The 24,429-nt window shown below is 37.5% G+C and overlaps 1 protein-coding gene across 1 annotated transcript in view; it reads right to left on the minus strand.

The window, feature by feature from the left end:
• Positions 1-24,160, minus strand: part of tm9sf2 (transmembrane 9 superfamily member 2) — a 32,286-nt gene extending 8,126 nt beyond the window's left edge. The window contains exons 1-10 of the mRNA XM_051702488.1: positions 23,847-24,160; positions 21,779-21,846; positions 17,070-17,163; positions 14,791-14,918; positions 14,537-14,666; positions 13,834-13,958; positions 5,358-5,469; positions 4,768-4,847; positions 3,673-3,781; positions 2,826-2,958 (exon numbers count right to left, since the gene is read on the minus strand). Of these exons, the coding sequence (XP_051558448.1) occupies positions 2,826-2,958; positions 3,673-3,781; positions 4,768-4,847; positions 5,358-5,469; positions 13,834-13,958; positions 14,537-14,666; positions 14,791-14,918; positions 17,070-17,163; positions 21,779-21,846; positions 23,847-24,002 (1,135 nt within the window). The 5' untranslated portion in view covers positions 24,003-24,160. The remainder of the gene's footprint in view (positions 1-2,825; positions 2,959-3,672; positions 3,782-4,767; positions 4,848-5,357; positions 5,470-13,833; positions 13,959-14,536; positions 14,667-14,790; positions 14,919-17,069; positions 17,164-21,778; positions 21,847-23,846) is intronic.
• Positions 24,161-24,429: the final 269 nt, after the last annotated feature.

A 24,429-nucleotide genomic window follows, 5' to 3' on the forward strand; every position in this document is an offset into this window, starting at 1 on the left:
TCAAGTTGTAGAAACATCTCAAGGATGATCAGTGGAAACAGGATGCACCTGAGCTCAATTTTGAGTGTCATGGCAAAGGCTGTGAATACTTATGTACATGTGATTTTTTTTTTTTTCGTTTTTTATTTTTAATAAATTTGCAAAGATTTCAAACAAACTTCTTTTGCGTTGTCATTATGGGGTATTGTTGTAGAATTTTGAGGAAAATAATGAATTTAATCCATTTTGGAATAAGGCTGTAACATAACAAAATGTGGAAAAAGTGAAGCGCTGTGAATACTTTCCGGGTGCACTGTAGTTCCAATTGGTTGAAGAATGCTGACAACTAGGAACAGTTACAGGAATTGTTCACCCATAAATGAAAATTCTGTCATAATTTACGTACCCTTATATCGTTCCAATCCCATGTCATTCTTTCATATGCAGAACACAAAAGGAAATGTATTAATGTATATCTCTGTCTTTTCAATACAATGGCAAAATGATGATAAAAGTAGTCTACGTGACTCATGCGTAATTTCCCAAGTCTTCTGAAGACATATAATAGGTTTTGGTGAGAAACATAATTTTTAACAAACACAAGTGCCATTGTGCACTAAGGCTGTAAACTAAAATTCAAAATTCGAATATTTGTCGAATTATAAATTAAAAATGCGAAAACAAAAATTTTGGATGTGCGCCAAGCACGAATGACGACGTACATTCTTGGGCTAAAACAGACACAGTACAATGAACAAAACAAAATGTGGGTGTTTTGAGACATGATTTAAAGATTAAATTTCCTTATAAATTGACAAGAGTAAAAAAAAAACTGCAACGTTACTGAATGAGATGCTGAAAAAACAGCGAGACACAAGGCAACTAGGGATGTTAATTATTAATCGATAATCAATTAATTGTCATTAATAATTTCATCGATTAAGCTTATCGACCATCGATTCATTTCAGGACAAATGCATTCAGTAATCAAGCCAACATAAGTTGGCTGTCTATACAGTCATCCGCCACTAGAGGGCGCTTGCACGCTGCATGTCATGTCTTGTCTACATCACAGAAGAAGAACCGTTGAGTTGGAGCGTTTCTCTATAAATGAACATTATGTTTGCTTCTCATTTCCTAAACTGTGCATCCTTGTTTCCTCGCTTCTCATTATGGGTGCTTCTCCTCGTTTCCTCGAGCCTGTGACCCGGAAACCGATCAAAGTCCGTCATCACGAAGGATGTATCAGTTCTCTAAATGCACCGCCAGGCGGCAAGGACAGAGGAAAGAGGATGCTTACAGAGGACGCTTGAGCGAGGAAACACAAGAGCATACTATGTGGAAGACTTTTTGGCCAAAGCACTTGACGCACGTATTAATTCTCCTCCCCCTTTACATCTGACACAACGGTTTTAATTCATGCATCACCTTTGCAGTTTAAATAAGCCATAACTGACACGTACTTCAACAGTGCATCTTGAATTATTTGGATTTATTATGAATATATTAATAAATAAAGTTTCAATAATGAGGTACTGCAGCTGCGCAAAATCTGTCTTGCTTTGATTCCTCCGTCCTTGTTGCCTTTCCTTGGATCCTTTCCTCATTCCTTAAAAGGGTGGAGATAGAAAGCAAGGAAAAGGAAGCAAGGACAGGAAAAAAGGATGCACAATTTTAGAAATGAGAAGCACCCTTTGTTTACTGCACTCACCATAATAGTGTGGTAAAGTACAATATGACAACAAGCACTGTTGATCTGCTGGTCTCGTTTCATCCCAACCTACAATAATGCCAGTGATCATCAGGAAAGCATGAAGGCACATTCAGCTGACATCTTGCTAGCGCCAGAGAAACAGTATGTTTACACAGTGTAACGATTAGACTTATTTCAAATAAAAAAATAAGTCCAAACCCCCAAAAGTTAATTTTAATGAACTAATATAAGTATCTTAAGTTATTATTAACAGTAATTCATTAACAGTAATTAAACAATTCATAAATGCATACTAAGCAATATTTACATTTCTTAAGTGTATAAATTAAAATTATATTTAAACATAAGTCTACATGCACATATAATTTAGAGACCACAACGTAAGTTTTGCGGTATTAACATTAATGATTAATTGATCGTTAATTTCCACGATGATCAATTATGAAAATGTCTGAAAACTGACATCCCTAGACGTAATGGTCAAAGACGTCTGTCTAGCCTAGCGCATGCACATAGAAAAAGATGAACACCGAGTAAATTTCACTGAAAAATTACACATTTTAGGTTGTTTATCGCATGTCTTTAGAAGACTTGAAATATGAAGCATGAGTTGTATGAACTACTTTGACAATTTTGGGGTCCTTTTTTTATCTTTAAAATGAGGTACTACACACTGCCCTTTTATAGAAAAGACAGATATAGACAGACAGATAGACATTAAAATATCTCCTTTTGTGTTCGGCATAAGAAAATCATATGGGTTTGGAGTAAACGGGTGAGTAAATCCACAGAATTTTTATTTTTGGGAAATAATCCCTTTAACAAACCAGAACATCGTGAAAATTCCAACATTCTTAAAAAAAAAAAGTTAGGTACACACTGTTGTCATCATTATTATTCTTCATCTTTAATTGTCCAACATACTATTTTTATTGTCCCTCAGATGGTTAAAAGAAACCCTGTTAGTCAGGAACCTTGTGTTACTTGAAGAGCTAAAAAATGATCAATATTAACAATGAACAAAGACAGTTTTGATCTGCTATTTGTCTAGGAGGAAAAACTTAAACTCGTTCAATCCATTAGTGATTTAATTTTGATGTTATTGCTCAGAAATTGCTACCCAAACACTTACAGAGAGTAACAAAGGTCATGATGAAGATCTGTGTCCCAGAGCCCAGGAAGACAGACAGCAACATGCCTTTCCTGGGAGGCCTGAAGACATCTCCATGAACAAGCTTCCAGCCAAATTCCTCCTGAGCATCCTCCTGGAAAAGATGGAGTGGAAAAGCAAGGCTTTAACAATAGCAGGAGCTAATGGAACCCTGTCCGGAATGGGTTTGGGTCTAAAGCCCAATTACAGCAAACAAAGATCAAAGGGAAGACACCGGCTGCTGCTCAGAGCAATGATACACTGTGTCACTCTCAGTCTGCCCTTAATGAGGCTGCTGTGTGTGGAGGCGGGAGGGACCATGGGGCGAGAGAAAGAAAGAGAGAACATGTAAACGTGACGTGTATATCACACGTGACATGACTGTGCGAGACCTCGAACCCAAGATCAGGGTGATAGGAGAAATCAAGAGGAGGTGGGGCCAAGTATACCGGGAGATAAAGAGATCTGAATGGGAAGTGTGTGTGTGTTTAAGGAGACCCATGTCAAAGGTCAAGGCAGCTGTGTGTGCGCTTGTCAGTCTTAATTCATGTGACCCTCATTGTTGGCAGCAGATGATGCAGACCAAATAAACATGAATGACACACATACATTAACACACATTCTTTAAGTTATGCTCGTTAACTAACCAACCAAACACACTGGGTAATATGCACTCATACACACATGCAAACATAAACATGGCCTATTATTTGGAAGACAAAAACTGTGCTCTATTAAACACACACAAACACATACACAATACGTTATATGAGAGGAATGATCATATATACCAGACAATGACATGTGAGAGTTGTTGGGCTGAACTCACCACAGAGTCCATTTGGTTGTATCGGGCAATGTCTTTATGAAGCGTTCGGAGCATTATCATAGCAACCATCCCCGAGAGGAAGAGCACGATCACTAGAGAGTTCATGATACTGAAGAAAGAGAACATAACATCTGAGTTTTATTGGCTAGAAAACAAAATTAGTTTATTAGGATTTAGGCGCTAAGCCAAACAACTCCTTCAGCCCTTCAAATCCCCAAACTGGTTGATGAAATCGCACATATGTCCCTTTTCCAATGGAACCCAGTCTGGACCTGTTTTGTGTGTTTTCCCAACAAAAAAGGTAGATACTAATGTCCTCACCATGTAAAGTTTTCAAAACAACAATTACTCAGTCTGGCAAATCTGACAACTAATTTGCATATACTAACGCACACTTTAATGCAGATGTGACATATGTTCAGTTGACAGACATCCGGTAGACAGGCAGGCATCCCGAAACACGGGAACACCTCCAACATGTTCGCTCATCTGCAGGACAATCATGTCATGCAATTAAGCAAGATTAACTTCTGCTCGTTTTTCCAAACTGTTTTTGAAAACTGAGAGACAACTAGCTAAGTGACAACTAAGACAACAAAGAAAGTGAACTATTGTTGCCATTTGCAGATATTGTGTAGCTTGCTTTCAAGTGGCCGCAGAGTTCACTAAAACTCCGCTAGCTACAGTTTGCGTCTTATATTAATAACTAAAATGCAGTTGTAATCAGCTAATACAATGGAAATGTAGCACAATGTTGATTTCAATATTAAGTTCAAGCTGGAACGCAATGCCAACATACATCCCCCCCCACATATATTAAATTACATACAAATATTATATAACTGAATTGAATGGTTACATCAAAAGAAGTTTGTGATATCAAAGATGCAGAATTAAATTACTTTGGACTCTAAAATGTGTTTTCAAAACTCGCAAGAATCGTAAACAAAAGGCTGTGCAAAAGAACAGCACTGCGGCCAAAATGGAAGCATTTGTTAGCATCCTTCTGAATCACATCACTTTACGGATACGCATGAGCAAGTTTGCAATTCTGAACAGGGCCAAAGACTGTGTGTGTGTGAAACATGCTCTTACCTGAACCACTGAATGTTGGTGTGTGGCATAGACTCAAGAATATAATCCCATCGAGAAGCCCAGCGAATAGTTTTATCCTCCTAAAAACAGTAAATAACAGTTTTTCACAAAAACCCAGAGTACTTCAGCAGAAATAAGCCACTTTAAACATGATATTATACAAGTACGCCTCCTTGTGGGAAAAAAGGGGAACTCCACACTTAATTTGAAAGAGCAAGGAAAGGCATAAAGTTGTAAATTGTTAACATTAGTAAACATATTAGGTATCATGACCTAGCACTGAACAATGTATTTTTAGAATATTTATTCTCTTGTTAATTCACAAAAATGCAATTGTTCATTGTTAATTCATGCTAGTTCATTATGCATTAGCTAATGTTCACATATACAAGTTTTAATTTTAAAAATAAATTAGTACGTTAAATTAACATTAACCAAGATTAAGAGCTGTAAAAGTATTATTCATTGTTAGTTCATGTCAAATAATGTAGTTAACTGATGTTAATGAATACAACCTTTTATATAATATACTGTATATTATACTTTATATTCTTAATGAAAGATAGAAAAGATAGTAAAAGGGGACTGACCACAAACTTGACTGAGTAAGTATAGGGAATCTTGATGACTCCAGTAAACTTGTTGCTTAGGCTCATGGGAGGCCCTGTGCAGTCTGGGGTTTCCACGTTACCATGCTTGTAACTTTAAACAGACAAAAACATCAGACACATTTAGATATAAATGTCAATATTCTGTAATGTATTCTCTCCAAGTTGAAAACTAACATGTGACATTAAAGGTACTGTTAGTGTTTTTTATTTTTATAAAAAAAATTATACAGAAAATTTCCTTTTTCCATGAAAGATATTTATATAGGTGCCATGAAATATCTATCTCTGTGACAGCACTAGTCTCTTAACAGTGGAATAAAATTGACCCGTGGCCGCATTGGGTTTGATGGTTGCCAGTTTGAGAATGCCATTTTTCTACTGTTGCTTTTCACAACTAATGTCAAGATACCTATAAAAGGTTTTTTGGAAAGAGGGTGTCTGGTGGAAGATTAAGAATTGTTAAAATTGCTTACAACAACTTTCAATTGTTACATTTTTAATGCATTATCTATAAATGGGGAAATGGCAATAAACAACAAACTTTAGGTTGGCTTGAAAAATCCTAGTCTGAAAGTTTGCTACTTGGTTGCTTGGGTGATCTCATTTGGTTGCTAGGCAGTTATACCAGGGTTATACTCAAAAGGCTCCTTGCTAGCCTGAGTTAAATGAACCAACACGGAAGTCTCTATGATGATCTGGTGCAAAGATATGGTATTTGCAATACGGTTGCTATGGTAGGCCATCTGGTTGCTAGGCATATACCAGGGTGATACTCAAAAATCTCCTTGCTAGCCTGAGTCAAATGAGCCAACCCGGAAATCTCGACAATGATCTGGTGCAGAGATATGTGTTGACGGTGATACTAACAAGGCTCCTTGCCAGCCCGAGTAAAATGAGCCAACCCGGAAGTCTTTACAATGTTCTTGTGCAGAAATATGTGTTTTGCTACTTGGTTACTAGGGTGACCCCATCTGGTTGCTAGGAAGTTGCCAGGGTAATAATAAATAAGGCTGCTTTCTATCCCGAGTCAAATGAACCAACCTGGAATTCTCTACGATGTTCTGGTGCAGAGATATGTGTATTGCTACTTGGTTGCTAGGGTGAGCTCATTTGGTTGCTAGGCAGTTGCCAGGGTGATACTAATAAGGCTCCTTGCTAGCCTAAGGGAAATAAGCCAAACTGGAAGTCTATACGATGTTCTGGTGCAGAGATATTTTTTTTGCTACTTGGTTGCTAGGGTAAGCTCATTTGGATGCTAGGCAGTTGCCAGGGTGATATTAAACAGGCTCCTTGCTAACCTGAGTCAAATGTGCCAGTCCGAAAGTCTCTACAATGTTCTGATGCAGAGATATGTGTTTTGCAATACGGTTGCTAGGGTAAGCCCATCTGCTTGCTAGGCAGTTGCCAGGGTGATATTAAACAGGCTGCTTGCTGGCCTGAGTCAGATGACCCAACCCAGAAGTCTCTACGATGTTCTTGTGCAGAGATGTGTGTTTTGCTACTCGGTTGCTTGGGTAAGCCCTTTTGGTTGCTAGGCAGTTGACAGGGTGATACTAACAAGGCTACTAGCTGGCCTGAGTGAAATAAGCCAAACCTGAAATCTCTATGACTTTCTGATATCCTTCTTACCCAGTTTGAATGGAAGTCTATGAGTTTGGGTTGCTATGGTGCACTAAAATTGCTAGGGTGTGGCTAAGTAGTTTCCAGGATGATAAAGGCTGCTTGCTAATCTGATTCAAAAAAGCCTTGCCATAGTCTGCCTATGGGGAATTTTTGGGCCGGTTTTACCCCCCAGGTACACATCTTACCCCAATCTCATGTAATTCTCCAAAACTGCTTGCTAGGCCGAATGAAATGAGTCCACCCACATGTTTCTATGAAATTCCGATCCAAAAATACGATCAAGCAAAGTTCCGTGCAATGCAAAGTCAATGGGATTTTTTCGGGTCGTTTTTTGCCACCCAGGGGTGCACAGTACCACCCAACCCTTAGAAAAGTCATAGCACAGGTGTCCGCAATAGGCTGGTCGATTTGACACCTCATTTGTTGGTCTCCACCAAAAGATGCGGGACGAGCTAGATGCCGAAGTTTTGTACGGAAGAATAATAAGTATGTGAGATTATAATAGTGATGCTTTGCTTCGCAAAGACCACTAATAATACGTTTAAATAGTAGATCAGTAGGTTGGCTTTCTCAAGACAACCTAATTAACATAAGATAATTATTTATACAAATGCATTTTTAAAAGTTATTCCATATAGTCTCTGAATTAATGAGGTTTCACCAAACATTATGTCTCACAATAATGTTTGGTGAAACCTCATTAATTCAGAGACTATATGGAATAAATTTTAATCTATCACAAATGGATCTACAAAATGCCCAGATAATAGGGATGGGACGATATGGTTATCTCACGATTCTGTTTGATATACAATATGAGGTTCACGATATAATCTCAATTTGATAACACTTAAATGACAAAATATGACCGATTTGTTTTTTCTGAAAATATTTGAGCAAAATGCTCAAATTTCTTATAATTTCTCATCAAATTAAAGTTCTTTAATACACAATATAAATGCTAAAAGTTTAAATAATAAGAGGTGCTCTTATACCTTTTCTCTATAAGCAAAGATCACAAACAAATAAGCTTTCAAAAATAGTAGGCTATATTCAGGCTGATCAGGTGCAGAAATAGAACTGAACAAAACCTGTCCTGAAAGTGTATTTTTTTTTTCCTCCCCTTTTTCTCCCCAATTTAAAATGCCCAATTCCCAATGCGCTGTAAGTCCTCGTGGCAGCGTAATGACTCCGCAATCTCAGTTGCCTCCGTGTCCGAGACCGTCAGCCTGCACATCTTATCACGTGGCTTGTTGAGGGTGTTACCACGGAGACATAGCGCGTGTGGATGCTTCACTCCATCCACCGAGGCATCCACACACAACTAACCATGTGCCCCACCGAGAACGAACCACATTATAGCGACCACGAGGAGGTTCCCCTATGTGACTCTACCCTCCCTCGCAACTGAGCCAATTTGGTTGCTTAGGAGACCTGGCTAGAGTCACTCAGCACACCCTGGATTCGAACTCGCGATTCCAGGGATGGTAGTCAGCGTCTTTACTCGCTGAGCTACCCAGACCCTGTGAAAGTGTATATTTATATTTTAATAATTTGTTTGTAATCATTATTATAATCAAAATTTAACTTTGTAAAAATATAAAATTTTACATTATATTAATTAATGTTATACCATGAAATTGTATATATAATAATGATATGAGCTATCACTGTTTGAAATAATGTGTACAATTTACAAGTAATAACATTGAGTTTACATTCATTTGTATAAGAAACGCTAAAAGGTTACTGTCACTTTTAGGGCTCAACGAGCTGCTCAAAGTGTTTCAATTCAGCGAACATCAATGAGAATCTCTCAGTTTCTTTAGCGCATCCATGCTGAGTGAAAACATTTCTTTTAACTTTTTTATCTGACTGTAAAGAACAGAAAGGATACTAAGGGTACGTTTACACGACAACGATGTACTAAAAATGGAAAGGTTTTCCCTTTGCATTTTTGAAAAGTGTCATGTACAGACGACAACGTTGTCAAAACGATCCCCGTTCACACGGATCCGCGAAAACGACTAAAAACACTGTATTATGCATGCCAGGCCAATAGTTGGCGATGTCACTTTGTAAAGAAACTATGCGCCTGCGCACATAAGCATTCTTCCACAGAGATTTTGAGTTTATTGATAGCCGGTCGTAGTAGTGATGCAGTAAATCTACACTTAGCTGGAGAAGTGTCAATAAACTCAAAATCTTGAGCAGCACAAACACAGTCCTGTAGTCCGCCATTGTAGTTTTGAATGCTCGTGCGAATGCCTATAGACTGAACTCTCAAGATTATTCAATAAACTCTGCTCATTTTTACCACTTCATCTCCTGCCTTCTATATTCCCCCTGCTGACTCTTGGGCTGGTAGGAGAGCAAGTTAACATAACATAAGCTGTTGATGTTGACTGTTTTGGATATCAGACAGAACTCTGATATATGGATATCTTCTGATGGAGAGAGAGGTCTTGTGTACACTGGATCTAACATGCATTTTCATTGCCTCATGTTTTCATATTCTGAGCATATCACTGAATACTGTACATGGCATTACATCTCTGTCTACAGGCTATATACATAAGTGGTGGGTGAATAAATTGCAGGGTAAAGGTACATAAAATAAAATTAAGTAAATAAAATAAATAACATTTAAAATACAAATACATTTTTCCGATCTGAATCCATACATTAATTTCAAGATTTTCAAATTGCAGGTTCTGCCTACTGTACAATGTTCACACTCCATACAAAACACTCCAAATTAATAAATTGTTGATTATTGTTATTTGCACAGACACCAGTATTCATATTGATAATTATACAACTCAAACTGATGCCTATCAATCCATCATTCTTTATATAACACGTAATACGCGTGCGCATGACGTCATCATTTTCACAAGAGATGATAACGGCATCGTTTTCAAAAACATACACTTTGAAACCCATTTTTAAAAGTTTGTGTTTTCAGGCCCCAAAACACCGTTGTCATGTAAACGACCAGCCAAAACGCATAAAAAGTTTTCAGTTTTTAGTTGAAAATTTTGTCGTGTAAACGGCCCAAGGGGGCTTTCAAACTGGGCACGTTTGCTGCAGTCCGATTCCGAGTGCGATTGCTCCTGGTGCCCCCCGCAGCATTGGTCTGGTTTCACACTCACTTGATTCTGTCGAACCCCGGTCCATTTGCCTTCATCTTACGTCATCACAAACACGCTTGGAGAACACATAGCGACTCATCATACTTTTGTTTTTTTGTTATTTTGGTGCCATTATGAACAGCAGAGTGAACGACAACAGCGTATGTGTGCTTCATGGTGTAACTCATCAGATGTCCAGGGGAAGGCAGCTTGCTGAGGAGACATTTGCATCTTTGTTTACACTGCACGCTTACGCTCGTGTCCAAGGTGAAGTTATCGCCACAGTCATCTCCTATTATACGCTATATTTATAACCTATAATAGTATTTATATATAGTATTTATAAGGTGTATAGATAGATAGATGTCGTCATTGGCTAAAATGCATGCGCAGGTTACTTGAACGAGTGCGCACCTGAGTCCGAGCTGCTTTCACATTCACGCGAATCACGCTGCAGTTCCATTGCAACCGAACTCAGACCACCTCCTACAGGTAGTCTCGGGTTCGGTACCGTGGTTCGCTCACCGGTCTGCATGACAGCTTTCACATTACCAATTTTTCATGCGAACCATGCTCTGTTTCGAACTAAACTGCCAGTGTGAAAGCACCCTAAGACACAATATTCAGTGAAAGTGGAGTGCGCCTCATCTTTGATGGACACGCATTACACAGAGGAAACGATCCTCTTTAATCTCAAGCACTTTTCATCAAAACAAGACAATTTTCCAGGTTTTCCAGAACTTAAATTTCTAAAAGCTAAACTCAAGCACTTTGAGGAGCTTGTGTGAACCCTGTAAACAGTGTAAAAAAAGCCCAGTGGGGTAAATTCAAGCGATAGAGAGATTATGATGTTGATCACATGGACAGAAAACAATGTTGCAAATTTCGAAATATCGAGGTATGCCACGAGATGGTTCTTAATTTTTTTGGTTCCCGTTATATCGAAATTCGATATATTGTCTCATCCCTACCAGATAGTGTCAAATTTTCAAAGCATTTTCAAGACAATTAGAAAATAATAGAATATATTATGATGATGTTTGAGTTTTCATATATTGCCAACTGGCTGTCTAACACACTTTGAGATACACATATGACACAAGCTACACAGAAGCTACACATGTATTTTCTCAGGCACTTCTTGAGTCTAAATAGATGCACAACTTACATGATTTCAGTAGTACACCCAAATGACAATAGCCATGTCATACTGTTCATGTGTTGTACTTGCTATAGTTTACTTCCATGTTGTTTCTTCATCAAATAGCAATGTCAAATGTAGTCATTCACTTAAAATCACTTAATTTATAAAATGCATGCGTACACCAGTGATATATAGAACTGGATCGCTGATGCAATGATGTGTTCGAGCGGCCATCTTGGTATGCCAAAACTGTCATAAGCTGTGTCTCGTTTTGAAGGCTGAATGCTTTGAAGGCTGCAGTATACCGAGCATCCTCCTTTAAACAAGTCTCATTTAAACGAGATGGCCTTCGTAGGACAAATGGAAACGGAACGCAACATGGTTGCTATGACAGCATGCAACTCTTTAACAAGCGTGAGTGCTTTGAGTGAGAAGGGAACAAAGTCCCTTTAGAAGGGAATGTATGAGGTACATTTTAGGAGAGTTATAATGATGTAAAGAGAAAAGAAAATAGATTTTACAGGTGAACTTTTAGTCTAATATTTTATTTTAATTATATATTAATATAATTATACATATTATATACTCTGCACCGATCTACCAGAGGTACTTCAACTTCGGAATTAACATTACTTGCGTCTGAACATCATATCTACTGGATATCTACATATTTTTTTTTTTAGACATTTCCATTGAAGCAAAGAATTGTGGGCTGTGAGTGCCCACGAAGGATACACCTCATGCATCCTCCGAATTCCCATGAAAGAAGGTTGCATTCGAAGAGTCCTACTCGCTTTTATGAAACGAGACAGCCTCGATGACGTATGCGGCCGACAAATGCGACCTCCGGAGGACGCAGCCTTCCAAACGAGACAGCCATAGAGCATCAATGACTGACAGGCGAAAACACCCCCATTTCACTGTCTCCGACCTGCAGATATGACAGTTGCATTTCGCCCTCTAGTGACAATCATGTTTAATTTGCTCGTTCTAGATTATATTCATTATGAGGGAGAAGATATACACAGATCGCGATGCCAGAGTATTCACCTGCCCTGGTGTTCAGCCTATCAGTGCAGCTCAACAATCACCAAAGGAAGCGGCAAAACTGTACACAAGTTGTAATGCAAGTAGGAAAATCTGTAATATCTGCTTGTTTAGGGTGACAATACGTCCTTACCTCAAAAGGGACTTTAAAAAAGTCAGACCGGGATTTCTAAATCACCTTAAATGCCCGGGATTTGCTTGTTTTAATTTTAAAGTGCTCTCTGTAGTCATACACGGATAAATGTCATAAATACATGTTCGTTTGCCATTTAAACCTAGCGTATCAGTTTAATTTTCACCAACTTTGCTTTGCGTGTCTCCCTCTCTGCGCGTGACAGAGGGAGAGCGTGTGCTCTTATTCAAGTGACCGCGAGAAAATAAAAAGCACTTTTTGATGAAAACATAAAACAAGTAACTCTGAACAAACACTTAGATGTTCACAGTAAATAAGTCTGAAAATGTCTGTTTGTATCTTACCTCAGCTTCAGTTGTTTATAAACAAACACCTGTTTATTTTCAGCTGATCTGTTCACCGATGACGTTTGTTAGAGGTAGACTGTTTGATATGCATGATTTTTCTTTTTTATATATATAGATACACAACTTACTCGGGCTTTCAAGAAACAGGAAAAATTCCCGACTTTAAATATAGAAATAATTACATGTGTAGGACGTCTGCATTGTAGTGATGTACATGCAGATTTCAGATATAAAATCTGACTGAATGATTAATGTTTACTCACTGAAATTAGATGATTTCCTATTAAGTCAATAGAAACACTGGAATGTTTGGGCATAGCAATATGGCGGCACAGTGGCTTCACTGATATGACGTCATGAGCAATCCAGTTCTGTATTATATATCAGCGGTGTACACGCATATTGGATACTGATAATTCACCATTGTTGCACAGAAAATCAACGTGATATAGTATTTATTTGTATGAAGATGGTGTTCATTTGTCATGTAATAAACAAAGAAATAGATATCCTGTGATAGTAAACTTATATTGATATGAAATAATCAATAAAAAAAAAAGAGACAATTACATATATCTGGTCACTAAGGACAATTTTAACTTTTGGTAACTAAGCAATTATAAAAAATATTTTTTGTTTTGCAATTTTGGCATTTTTGTTTTTAGACTATTTATACGAGAAAGGTTGAGAAATACTAGAGGTGTGGCATAACTCCAAAAGATTGATAAGGTACAGGGGGTGGAATGAAGTTCCGGGTCAATAAAGACCTGTGGTATGCATTTAAGGATTAAGATAATTCTACTTGGTACAGTGACTGCTGTCACTGCTTGACATTTCATATCAGCTACACATATATTATGCTCTTAAATCCTGTCTTGAATGGCTAAACTGTACACTTTTCTGTTGCCTGTTTATTTATGGGGCAGAGTCACGTTTAGAACAATCTGCTGTACATTCCTTAATACAGCAAGAAGTTTTAGGGTCACTTCTGTTGAAAGTAAACAAAAATTTTTAGTGCCCGAAATACCTATTGGGCTCTAATTTAGCCGCGACCAGCCTGGCACCAGCAGCCTCGTTCTCCACCACATGATAGAAGATTGTGATGTCCACGTGGTTGAAGATGTAGAAGGTGTCTTTGTCATTGAAGTCAGCCTGCATGAAAAATGGTGTTAGAACAATCAGCTGTCTTCAAAATTACAGGTAGTATATGACTTATGACAAGGTTTTAAGTTAAAAGGAATTGTTCACACAAAAATAATTCTCTTGAAACTCAGTCACCATGTCGTTTCAAACCCATATTATTTTATTTTATTTTTTTTATTATTTTTTTGCAAAACACTAAAGGATATATTTTAAAGAATGTGGCAATTGTTGTTTCCATACAATAGCAGTGGATGGTGCCTCACTTTAAAAATACCGAAAAGTGCCATAAAATAATTGATTTTAGACATATTACAAGTCTTCTGAAGGCATACGGTCACTTTATATATTAACAGCCCGAAGTTTAACTCGCTATTCATTTTCAAATCAAATCATTGATCAAATAAAATGCCCAAATCAAATATGTCGACACATCAATATCCACTGATGTTGTATGGAAATCAGAGATCAAAATATTCCTTAAAATATCTCCTTTTGTGTTTTGCAGAAGATATAAAGCCATGAATTTGGGACGATGCATGAATATATTGCTTAAAGGTATTAAGTTTTAAGGTGTATGTTTTACTCACATTGACCACACAGGCATCTTTGGCCCGGCCTGTCTCTGTGACGTAGCAGCCAATGGGAAAGCCAGGATTACAGAACTTCTGATTGTCCTCCACATCATAACACCAGGTCACTGGCATATTATCGACAATCCTGAGAGAGACAGTTTACATTACACGGTACAGAACAACCAATTGTTGCACATAAGCTTTGAAAGCAAATAAAAGTGATGAGATGCTATGTGTTATTGCTGTTAATGTTGAAGTGATTGCCTCACCAGTGGTGTTGGTAATTAAGGAGCATGCCCTTCTTAAGGAAGTCCAGTTTGGCTTTATCCTCAGATTTTTCTGTGTTGTAAGATTTATCGCACACACTCTTGCACACCTCATTTTTCTTGAAGGAAAACTAGAAGGAAAAAACAAGCTCAGGATACTAATGCTATGATGAAATGTACCTAAATCAGCACTAAGGACAGAGAGTTAAGCCTCAGATATACTTCATACTAAATCGAAGAAAGAATGGGTATGACATCATTTAGAATAAAATCTGGCCAGAAAGAAGTGTTTGCATTCGTTTTGGTGGTTTGGAACAGCTCGCCTGGGCGAACTTTTAGAAAAACTTCTAACCGGCTACTAAACACTTTCTTGCTGCCATTGGTCCACGTCATCGGTAGGTGTAACCTGAAGCTCCACCTACTACTTTGTTTACTTTTTTCAGTCAGTATTCAACTTGAACACACCAGCGTGCAAGACCATGTCATGCGATTATTATTATTATTTTTGTTTTGTTTAATTAGTCTGCAAAAGTAAATCAACTCAAATACTCACAAGTGACCATTCAGTCATGTGCCACCTGCAGCGAAAGCCATTCTCACATCTGCTCAAAGTAAGATGTGCCTCTATCACCATTCTTTTGTATTTATTCTGAACATTAACACCTACACTGGTGGCCAAAAGTTTGGAATAATGTACAGATTTTGCTGTTTTGGAAGGAAATTGATACTTTAATTCACCAAAGTGGCATTCAACTGATTACAAAGTATAGTCAGGACATTACTGATGTAAAAAGCAGCACCATCACTATTTGAAAAGTAATTTTTGATCAAATCTAGACAGGCCCCATTTCCAGCGGCCATCACTCAAACACCTTATCCTTGAGTCATCATGCTAAATTGCTAATTTGGAACTAGAAAATCACTTGCCATTATCACAGTTGAAAGCTATATGGTTTGTCTTAAGGTCAAAATTAGGTCAAAAATGGCAAAAAAGAAACAGCTTTCTCTAGAAACTCATCAGTCAATCATTGTTTTGAGGAATGAGGGCTATACAATGCTTGAAATTGCCAAAAAACTGAAGATTTCATACAAAGGTGTACACTACAGTCTTCAAAGACAAAGGACAACTGGCTCTAACAAGGACAGAAAGAGATGTGGAAAGCCCAGATGTTCAACTAAACAAGAGGATAAGTACATCAGAGTCTCTAGTTTGAGAAATAGTCTCACACCTCACATGTCCTCAGCTGACAGCTTCATTGAATACTACCCGCTCAACACCAGTTTCACGTACAACAATAAAGAGAAGACTCAGGGGTGCAGGCCTTATGGGAAGAATTGCAAAGAAAAAGCCACTTTTGAAACAGAAAAAGAAAAGGTTAGAGTGGGCAAAGAAACACAGACATTGGACAACAGATAATTGGAAAAGAGTGTTATGGATCTTAACCCCATTGAGCTTTTATGGGATCAGTTAGACTGTACGGTGCGTGAGAAGTGCCCGACAAGACAGCCACATCTATGGCAAGTGCTTCAGGAAGTGTGGGGTGAAATGTCACCCGAGTATCTGGACAAACTGACAGCTGCCAAGGATCTGCAAAGCTGTCATTGCTGCATGTGGAGGATTTTTTGATGAGAACACTTTGAAGTAGTTTAAGAAGTTTTGAACATTTTTTTCAAATTGTAATAGTAATTTTTCATGTTATTAATGTCCTGATTATACATTGTGATCTGTTGAATGCCACTTTGCTGAATAAAAGTACCAATTTCTTTCCATTAGAGCAAACTCTGTACATTATTCCAAACTTTTGGCCGCCAGTGTATATTTGCAATAGTATCAGTGTCATCATAAATTACAATAACAAGAGTGTAATCGGCGAATATTATGGCCGCGTATAGCATTAGTGCATTAGCGTCATGAATTCAGAATCTAAACAAGAAATTAAATATTTTCTACCGCATATATACATATTACTTTAAATCATCGAGTGGTTAAAACAGCTTCTTTTACTGACCTCATGTGAATTCTACTAATAGAATGAGGCATAAAGTCATTGATAACACATTTCAATGTCACATTAGTTAAGGTTTTACATGTAGCATACTCATATTTGAATGTACTTCTAAACACCTCTCACATCGGTGTGGCCGGTGTCTGAATGTTCGCAAATACTATACCGTTGCTCGGCTGTTTAGAACATCTTTTTACCCCTGAACGAAGAAAGAATAAGAACTTCTCTGGAAGTATATCGAGGCCTTTAAAGCATGAGTGTATGTGTGTGATGTACCTTATATGGGGATGGCTCAATTCTCTCTCCAAACAGCACCTGACCCAAGTTCTCAGATGGACGTTTCTCAGCCTGATCAGCGCAAAAATCAAAACTGAAAGAGTAGAGATATGAAAAGGTAAGAAAAAGAGAGTGTAAAAAGGGTACTAAATGGTATAAATGTAAGGTAAAAAGATTTCAGGTAAAAATGCTAGGTAAAAAGATTTCAGGACATAATAAACCATCGAAACCAGAAACACAAAAAGGAATGTGCCTTAAATTTTTGTCCTAACATCACAGAATCCACCCTCAGAAACCAATTTTACAACTAATAACAGAAAGAAAACAAAATCCACTTGCAAGGCATGACTCATTTATCTAAATTGCTTTCAATGGAGGTGCTCTCTAAGAGCTCTTTTTTATTTTTTTATCCCCTTTTCTCCCAATTTGGAATGCCCAGTTCCCACTACTTAGTAGCTCCTCGTGGTGGCGTGGTTACTCACCTCAATCTGGATGGCAGAGGACAAGTCTCAGTTGCCTCCGCTTCTGAAACCGCCAATCAGCACATATTATCATATGGCTTGTTGTGCATGACACCACGGAGTCTCCGCACGTGGAGGCTCATGCTACTCTCCGTGATCCATGCACAACTTACCACGTGCCCCATTGAGAGCGAGAATCACTAATCACAACCACAAGGAGGTAGCAACCGGGCCAATTTGGTTGCTTAGGAGACCTGGCTGAAGTAACTCAGCACACCCTGGATTTGAACTCGCGACTCCAGGGGTGAAAGTCAGCATCAATACTCGCTGAGCTACCCAGGACCCCGATGGATTTATTCTTTAATAATTGATCAATTTCACTGCTGGTGATATGACTGGCATATTATCGACAATCGATAAACTGAGTGTTAAACCTTGTCTGTCACTCTTTTTTGTCTCCCTTTATTGCCATAGCAATTAATCACACCTTGCAAAATATGCTTTGGAAATGGCCATGAATAGCACACGCAGATGACTATAGATGTGTCCTATTTCCTATACAGTAGCCCATTGCTAATGTTCATCTGATAGGAAGTTAACTGATTATGAACAAATACGTTAAAGGAATATTCTGAGTTCAATACAAGTTAAGCTCAGTCGACAGTATTTGTGGCATAATGTTGATTACCACCAAAAAAAATTTGACTCGTCCTATCTTTTCTTTAAATAAAAAGCAAAAATAGAGGTTACAGTAGCTATGCTTCCATCCAAGTTGCGAATTTAATTTATGCGAAAAACCATAATATCGCAAAAACAAAGTGTGAATAAAGCCACGTTTCAATCCCATGTGTTCAAAAGAACAAAATCGTCACTTCCGGAGAAACTGTAACCATTGAGACTTTCTTCATAATAAAATACTTGTGGTCTTTTAGAGCACACAGACAAAACCATATCTGGGAGCGACAGCGTGTCACACAGTTTTGGTCGCACTGTATATGTGCGTTCCTCCTCCTGACTTTGCCATGTGGATCTAAAATATTTTTTTTTTTTTTATGTCAATATACCTGCTCTTCCACACAGTTCAAGTTTGTATTTGACTTATTTGCTCTGCAAACTCTTTGAAGGCTTTGTATTTTTTTTTAGGACTGTTATTTCAGGATGATCAGAGCAACATTTCAGATGCAATGATTGGTCCTTTGGTTAGTCCAGTTATAAATGAGTTATTCAGTCACATTACTTTTTTGATGCACATCTTGTATTCCTAATAAATTCAATAGGAGGTTATCCAGTAAATGTGTTTCTATCGTAGTTTATGTGCATTTCGTCTTACCTAATATGAGCGTATATGTTTTTATGCGCATTTTGGAGATTTTATTTGCATTTTGGTGTTTTCATCCAGCGTTTTTATGCAATATCCCAAATGCGCATAAAAATACATAGATGGAAACCCAGCTACTGAGGCCCTATTTTTCATCTATTTCTATTCATTGCTGTTTTTTATTGTTATATTATTACTGACTGTTTACTATTCTTGAATAATTACTTAAGAACTTGAAACCATTCTTCCATAATTAACATATTAGTTAGTGTTATTATTTGTTGTGGTTTTGAAGCTGGCATTGAGAATCGTCAAATTTCACTACCGACTACTGAAATTGTGGTGTTGTGATAATGTATAGCCTTTATTGTACATGGTAGATATTGCTGCAATAACATGATGAAAAATTAGATCTCACTCCATAGAAGTGTGAGCACCCCTGCTGTAAATGATAACATAAAATAATGACCATATGACAATAGCATCCTCTCCTACCCAGTGCAGTTTACATTTCTGTCACAGAGAACTGAGTTGATTGCATAGGTACACTATTAGATTGGGCATCGGTCATAATTTTAGAAAAACATATAAACTTTGACGTTACTTGGGCATGTAACTTAAATGTCCTTTTTTCTCTCTGACAAGTGAATCACCAATTTACTTGTCCGGAGGACAAGCACATGACAATGACTGATGTCGAGCCCTGCAACCAATGTGTTTGATTAAATTACTACTAGAGCACAAAACTGTTTACAAGAGCACAAAGTTCTTCATAGATCTAGCATCTTAATTTTGCTCTCAAAGTGCACGAGATTGATGCATTTAACTTTAAAATGCACAAAATTTTCTTACAGGGGACCATGCCCCCAGACCTCCCTAGAGGGTTTGAGGTCAACCCACCACAGTCTAACAAAATCCCATGGGAAACACTGTTTAATATATCAAAACGCTCATCAGCTTTAACATTTCTAGTATTATTCCAGAATCATTTTTCACAACACATGTTAAAACAGCTTATTTTCGCATATTATAGCTCATTGCTGCAGTGTTTACATTGTTGCAAAACTGTTTGATGTCATGATTCCTGGCTGACTGTACATTATCCCTCACATATAAAATAGTTTAACCTCATGCAACCCAGTGCACACACACGTGGATGTTGTATTTTGGCTTCGCTATACACAATACACCATTTAAATTAATTTAAACTGACTGATCTCAGTTCAGATGACTCATTACAATAACAAGAGTGTAATCGGCAAATATTATGGCCGTGTATAGCGTTAGCGCATTAGCGTCACAAATTCCGAATCTAAACAAGACAAATTAAACCTTTTCTACCACATATATATCGCTGTCAGTAAAGGGTTAAACTTTTGATGCACCGAGACATGTGACAAAACAGCATGGCGCCAATCACAGTGGAGTTTGTCTTTGGGATAAACGCCAACAAAACTACATCTGGTAAGAAACCTAATTAAGTTTTTACATTGAAACCTGTTTAAGTCAAATGATTAGAGTCTCTAATTTTATCTGATATGCCATTTTTCAAATTTGAGGGATTAATCGCGAAACGCCACGCTGATAAACACAAGTACACTAATGTGTACTTGAGTGCATTTTTTCCTTAGAAAACTTTTATATTTACTGTGCATTATCACATTGAGAAATGTTTCACTTTCAGAGGCTTTATATGGAGTTAGCATGAAAATAAGGTGCATTTTGAACTGTTCTGAGACAAGTGCAGACAGACACCAGACTGGAGGTTAAGCAAGGGAGCATCCTATAGCTCTATAAGCCACTCATTAATAAAATCCGACCAAAAGTTTAGTTTCAGGCTGCAGACTCAACATGTTTGGCAGACATGGGACAATGGACAATTAGTACATAGATTCAGAATTTATAATGTATAATTTTATTTTAACATGGTTGGCAGTGATTGGATGATGCTGGCCATTTCTGATGTAATGTCTGTAATGTCTCACAAACATAACACTCCTGGAAAAATCTGACGTTCTATAGCTTAGTATTATTTTAAACTACACAACTTAGTTCTGCTGTCTGCATATGCTGACATCAATTTTTAGGAAATCTACTTGGTCTAGAATTGTATTTATTTATTTTTTGCACGTTTATTAGGTGGTAATATTTACAAACAAAAAAGGGAAATGGAAAATGCACACAGCAGTCATGCTCAGGAGGTTAAAGTTTGAACTTTGTTTGATCTACAACTAATTTTCCATCTGACTAGACCCGAGTGTATTGTGTTGTTAAATACCAGAGGTCACTCTGCCCATGTGTGAACAGTATTACCACAAGTTACCTTGAGTAAAAGTAAAAAAATTTTGCTTGATTTTTGGGGTTCGAAACCACTTTTGCATAAATCTTTTTAAATGAAAGCTCTTATATGGGTAAATGTGCAGAAGAACCCCCACAGGGGTTTGAGCACACAGTAAGTGCGAAGTTAATTAATAATGCAGCACATATGGCATAATTAATGACTTCTGAGGAAGAGCAAGTCATTCCTGCTTCCATTAGATTACACCGCATGTGGTTTGACTGAAAGGCCTCTGTGTGTTAACGTAACAGCAGTCCCTCCTCAGTCCGTACACAAACATCTACATTCAAACTTTCATTGCCTCCCTCTCCATCTTCCTCATGAGCACTCTCTCTACATACCTTTCCAACACCTTTGCTCTATTTCACCCTTTTTAGCTTACCACTTATTAAAGTAAAGTTCTTTGCAAAATATAGTTAGTCATGCATAACCTGTATAAGGTTTAACTGTGACTAATACCATACACAAGCATAGCCTGGTGTAACTCTTGTGTTAAATTTATAAGTGTTTTAAGTAACATTGTTCAGTGTTATATATCAAAATGGTTTAGCACTTGTGATCCAGCAATAACATAATGTCTGGCAATACTCACGCTGTATATTCATATGGCAAAACAGACTCCACAGAATCCAGCCTGTTCACAAACAGCTCAATGACTGACTGTAAAAAAAAAAAAAAAAAGAGGAAAAACAAAGATTATGCCAATGTAGAGATGTCTACAGTGTTTTCATATTTCCGTAATAGAAGTACCACTACTTGAAGTTAATATTGTTTAATCATAATACACATTGTTTTCTGACGCATATTCATGTGCTGTATTCCTTTACCATGTGAAGGCATCCTTACAAAAAAACAACAAAAAACATGTATAAATAAATTCTTTAACACTCACTTCCCTTTGTTACTACAGTTATTGGTACAACTGTAAAATCATTCATTAATATGGGACCTCCTTCAAACAGCTTTAAAGGATAGTTCATCCAAAAAATGAAAATTCTCATATCATTTACTCACCCTCATGTCATCCCAGATGTGTGACTTTCTTTCTCCTGTAGAACACAAAGATTTTTAGAAGAATATTTCAGCTTTATAGATCCACACAATGCAAGTGAATGGTGACCAGCCCTTTCAAGATCCACAAAGCACTTAAATGCAGCATAAAAGTAATCCATACGACTGAAATGGTTTATGTGTGTCTTCAGAAGCAATCTGATAGGTGTGGGTGAGAAACATATATTTCAGTCCTTTTTTTTTTTTTTTTTTTTTTTTTACTAGAAATCTCCACTTTCACATTCTTTTGTTTTTGGCGATTCACATTATTTGTGCATATCACCACCTACTGAGCAAGGACAATTTAAAGTAAAAAAAAAAAGACTTAAATATTGATCTGTTGCCACATCCATCATATCGCTTCTGAAGACATGGATTTCACCACTGGAATTGTATGGATTCCTTTTATGCTGCCTTTATGTGCTTTTTGGACCTTCAAAGTTCTGGCCACCATTCACTTGCATTGTATGGCCTACAGAGCGGAGATATTCTTCCAAAAATCTTAGTTTGTGTTCAGCAAAAGAAAGTCATACACATCTGGTATGGCATAAGGGTGTGTAAATGATGAGAGAATTTTAGGTGAACTTTTTAAGCATTCAGAATCTTTTTTTTTTTTTATTATTATTTTCTTTTATGGCAGATTGTTTTTTTGTTTTTTTTGGATGACAGTGGTGGATCATTCTGAGTTACCACAGTTTTATTGTAATTAAGTGTAGTACTTATGATGCTGTATAGTAGTACCAAAATATCAATGTAGTAACTATTGTATACTGGCGAAAACAATTGTTACCATGGTAAATATTACACATTTTCTGATCAATGTAACTAAAATACAAGCAATCGAGCTTCAATTTACTACACAAATGTAATGGTTCAAAACCTACGTCTGACAACCAGGATGTATACTGAGTGTAAAGAGCCACCTTAGACAAAGCGACAACAGAAAGCAGGACTGTAACACCTGTTGGACTAGTTTATTAAATAAATAAATAAATAAATAAAGTAGTACTGGACACATGTCATCATGACATGTCACCATAACAACTGCATGACAACCTGTAGAAAAAAAATATATTCTCCAATCTATAAATCTCTCTATATATATTATTACACAATTGAAAAATATTGTAATGAATATGACGTCATGACATCATGTCTGAAGAGAAAATGGGATTTGTTCCATACTTTCGAAAACACTTTAATTCATCACCATGCATATGAAGATACTTTTATTGTCATTAAAACCTATTCTTCTCTACTATTGTGCACTATTACTAGCACTGCTCTAGAAATATATTATTCTGGTGTTGCGGTGCGAGGCCGATTAACTCATTGCAGGTCTTCAAATCAAACCTCAGTTTGAGAGAGTGACATATAAGAATGAAAGAGACTCTTCTCTAGCAGGCCACACAGACTGTTCAAATGAGGTTTACGGTAGAGCCAAGTTAATAAACGTATTTCTGATGTTTATAAAGCGCTTGCTCGTTCGACACTCCAATAGCATGTCGAGCTAGCATCAGCATGATAGAGACCCACTAAGAGAGAAACACAACACATCGCACACAATTTACAGAAATCATATGATTAGAGAGATACATGTGTATATTTACTTTGCAGTCGGGCACGTCGCTGCCTTTACCGCTCGCGTCTTGCTCGCAGAAGCTGACCGGGGCCAAACCAGGAAGATAGAAACTCAAGGCGTTGCGTAGCGATCCACACAAAAAAAACAGCAACAAAACAACACGGACACGGTGGAACACGACCATTTTGCTTCGACCGACTAGTTAAGGAGTAGGTAGAAGTATTTACATGCGTGAAATGAGAGATATATTTGTCAAAATTCAGACATTGGTGAAATCTAAACTGAAGAGCTAGCGGAACTGCTGCTTGCGTTGCAGCGTATTACTATCTGATTCCACAGACACGTCATCCGTCTTGCGCTGCATGATGGGATAATGGAGGACTGCGCTACTGCCGCTCGAATGCGGAAGGGAACGAAATCATGAAATATATACACGTGTTGAGATCTTATGAATGTAATGAAAGACATCAATAACATATTACATTTGTGAAGTATCATAAAAAAATAAAAACGGAAAAATGTCAGTATGTCTTAATTAGACCCTGCTAAAAACAGCGAAACCAGCCTAAACTGGTTGCCCAGCCTGGTCAGTTGGCAGGTTTTAGAAGGTC

This window comes from Myxocyprinus asiaticus, chromosome 7 (genome assembly GCF_019703515.2).
Source record: "Myxocyprinus asiaticus isolate MX2 ecotype Aquarium Trade chromosome 7, UBuf_Myxa_2, whole genome shotgun sequence".
Classification (NCBI taxonomy): Eukaryota; Metazoa; Chordata; class Actinopteri; order Cypriniformes; family Catostomidae; genus Myxocyprinus; species Myxocyprinus asiaticus.